General features: G+C 36.6%; 1 protein-coding gene across 1 annotated transcript; it reads right to left on the bottom strand.

Annotated features, from left to right (window-relative positions):
- Window positions 1-239: 239 nt before the first annotated feature.
- LOC133261477 (olfactory receptor 5T2-like) lies at window positions 240-1,281 on the bottom strand. The gene is given in 2 exon segments (XM_061439955.1): window positions 240-839; window positions 842-1,281. Coding segments are annotated over 2 exon segments (936 nt in total). The 5' UTR covers window positions 1,178-1,281.
- Between the last annotated feature and the right edge of the window lie 1,058 nt (window positions 1,282-2,339).

Raw genomic sequence — 2,339 nt, 5'->3', positions numbered from 1 at the left:
TGTGTGTGTACACCTCTATCAATGGGATAATATTAAGGCACAAATGGATGTTACAATTTTTCTGCATATAAAAATAACATAGGTAGAAGGTTAGCTATGATGTTTATATTAAAATATCCAGGAAGAAGAGAAATATATTAATAAGATAAAACAAAACAATTTCATCATATCTTCTTGGTATTATGGTACATAACATCACTCTTGATATTTTAGATTAATTTTTACTGTGATAATAGACTTTATTGGTAAAGTATTTTTTTACAAACACTCTTCATTGCCTCTTTTACATCTTTGTTCCTTAAACTATAGATGATGGGATTCAGCATTGGAATCACAATGCTATAAATTATAGACACAATCATATCATGATCTGTGGCATAGCTGGAACTTGGTCTCACATACATGAAGAGAACAGTACCGTGACAAATGGATACTCCAGTTAAGTGAGAACCACATGTAGAAAACACTTTCCTTCTCCCTACAGCAGATGGCATCCTCAGAACAGTCAGCAGAATGAAACCATAGGAGATGAGGACAATCAAGACAGTGACTATTTCAATAGAGCCTGCAAAGTAGAAGAGCAGAAGCTGGTTTGTGTGAGTGTCAGAGCAAGAAATAGCGAGGAGGGGAGGGATGTCACAGAAGACATGCCTGATTTCATTGGATCCATAGAAGGATAACCTGAAAGTAGCCACTGTGTGTACAGAAGCATGCAAGATGCCACCAACACAGGAAACAATGATGAGTGGCACATAGACTCTGGGAGCCATGCTGACTGAATATAGGAGGGGGTCATAGATGGCCACGTAGCGATCATATGCCATTGCAGCGAGAAGAAAGAGCATTCTGTGGTCCCAAAAGTAACAGCAAGGAACATCTGTGTTGGACATTCAAGGAAGGAAATGCCTTTGTTCTTTGACATAAAGTCTGCTAACATTTTGGGGGTAATTACTGAGGAATAGCAGGCATCCATAGATGAAAGCACACTCAGAAAATAGTACATGGGGCTGTGGAGCCGGCAATCCCCAGTGACCAACACAACCAGTCCTAAATTTCCAATCAGCATGAAGAGGTAAACTGTTAGAAGCAAGAAGAAGAAGATGATTTGCAGTTCAAGACTGTCTGTGAAGCCTTTCAGTAAAAAGGATGTTACTTCGGTGACATTCTTCATCTTCATACCTCATGGAACAAACTTGAAGAAGATTTTCAAAAAATTGCAATTCATTTCCTACCAAAAGAATGAATAACATTGTGATTCAATGGAATGTGATTTGTGTCCTCATATTTGTTTTTTGCCAGAGTATAATTTCCCAGTTGTTCAGAACATGGTGACAAGACTGTGGGTCAAGGGTACATGCCACTCAATGAAGACTCAAATGGGAAAATATGTGTATTCATTCACTCATGGGCTGAATTCATGCCGTCTAAATCCATTAGATAAACCAGTTAATTTACCACTGAATTCTATTAGTTGTTTCCATATTAAATTAGCTTAAAACACCAAATCATTGGTTAAAATAAATTTCCTTCTCTCATGCAATAACATGATCTAGTGTATCAGTGTGTAGATACCTGGAATAGGATATCAGCATTCTAATTACTTTCAATAACTGTGTAAAATTGTTATAATTTGTTTATCTATAGAATGAAATCATTAATATTGATTTAAGAAAGTGGAGTAAATCAAACTTGATTTACAAATATTGTAACATAAAATACACTAATAAAACTGAATATTCAAAAAGATGTTAATTAGATATGCTAAATTAGTCTGGACCTACAGAGTAGCAGCCTCTCAGGCTGTAATATTTTATAAGCTATTCCCTAGCTCATAAATTCTTTCTAACAATTTTAGCCCTTCTTATGCTATGCTAAGTCACTTCAGTTGTGTCCAACTCTGTGCGACCCCATAGACGGCAGCCCACCAGGCTCCGCTGTCCCTGGGATTCTCCAGGCAAGAACACTGGAGTGGGTTGCCATTTCCTTCTCCAATGCATGAAAATGAAAAGTGAAAGTGAAGTCGCTCAGTCGTAGCCGACTCTTAGCGACCCCATGGACTGCAGCCCACCAGGCTCCTCCATCCATGGGATTTTCCAGGCAAGCCCTTCTTAAGTGTATCCAAAAGAATAATGAAGATTTTTTTTAAGATGTTGGGCCATAATTAAATTATTATATGATAACATATTTCATTCAAATGTATTTCTCCATTATTTTGCATTGAATTGTGTTTTTTATTTTACTAAATAGTCACTCATATTTATTACTTTTAGATATCTAAAGTCTTTGCTTTTCAACTGTCTCAAGACCTGTGGTGAAAATGTAAAGAATTTTTCTGAAAA

Source organism: Bos javanicus, chromosome 15 (genome assembly GCF_032452875.1).
Source record: "Bos javanicus breed banteng chromosome 15, ARS-OSU_banteng_1.0, whole genome shotgun sequence".
In the NCBI taxonomy this organism is placed as follows: Eukaryota; Metazoa; Chordata; class Mammalia; order Artiodactyla; family Bovidae; genus Bos; species Bos javanicus.
This window is presented reverse-complemented; position numbering and strand designations above follow the sequence as displayed.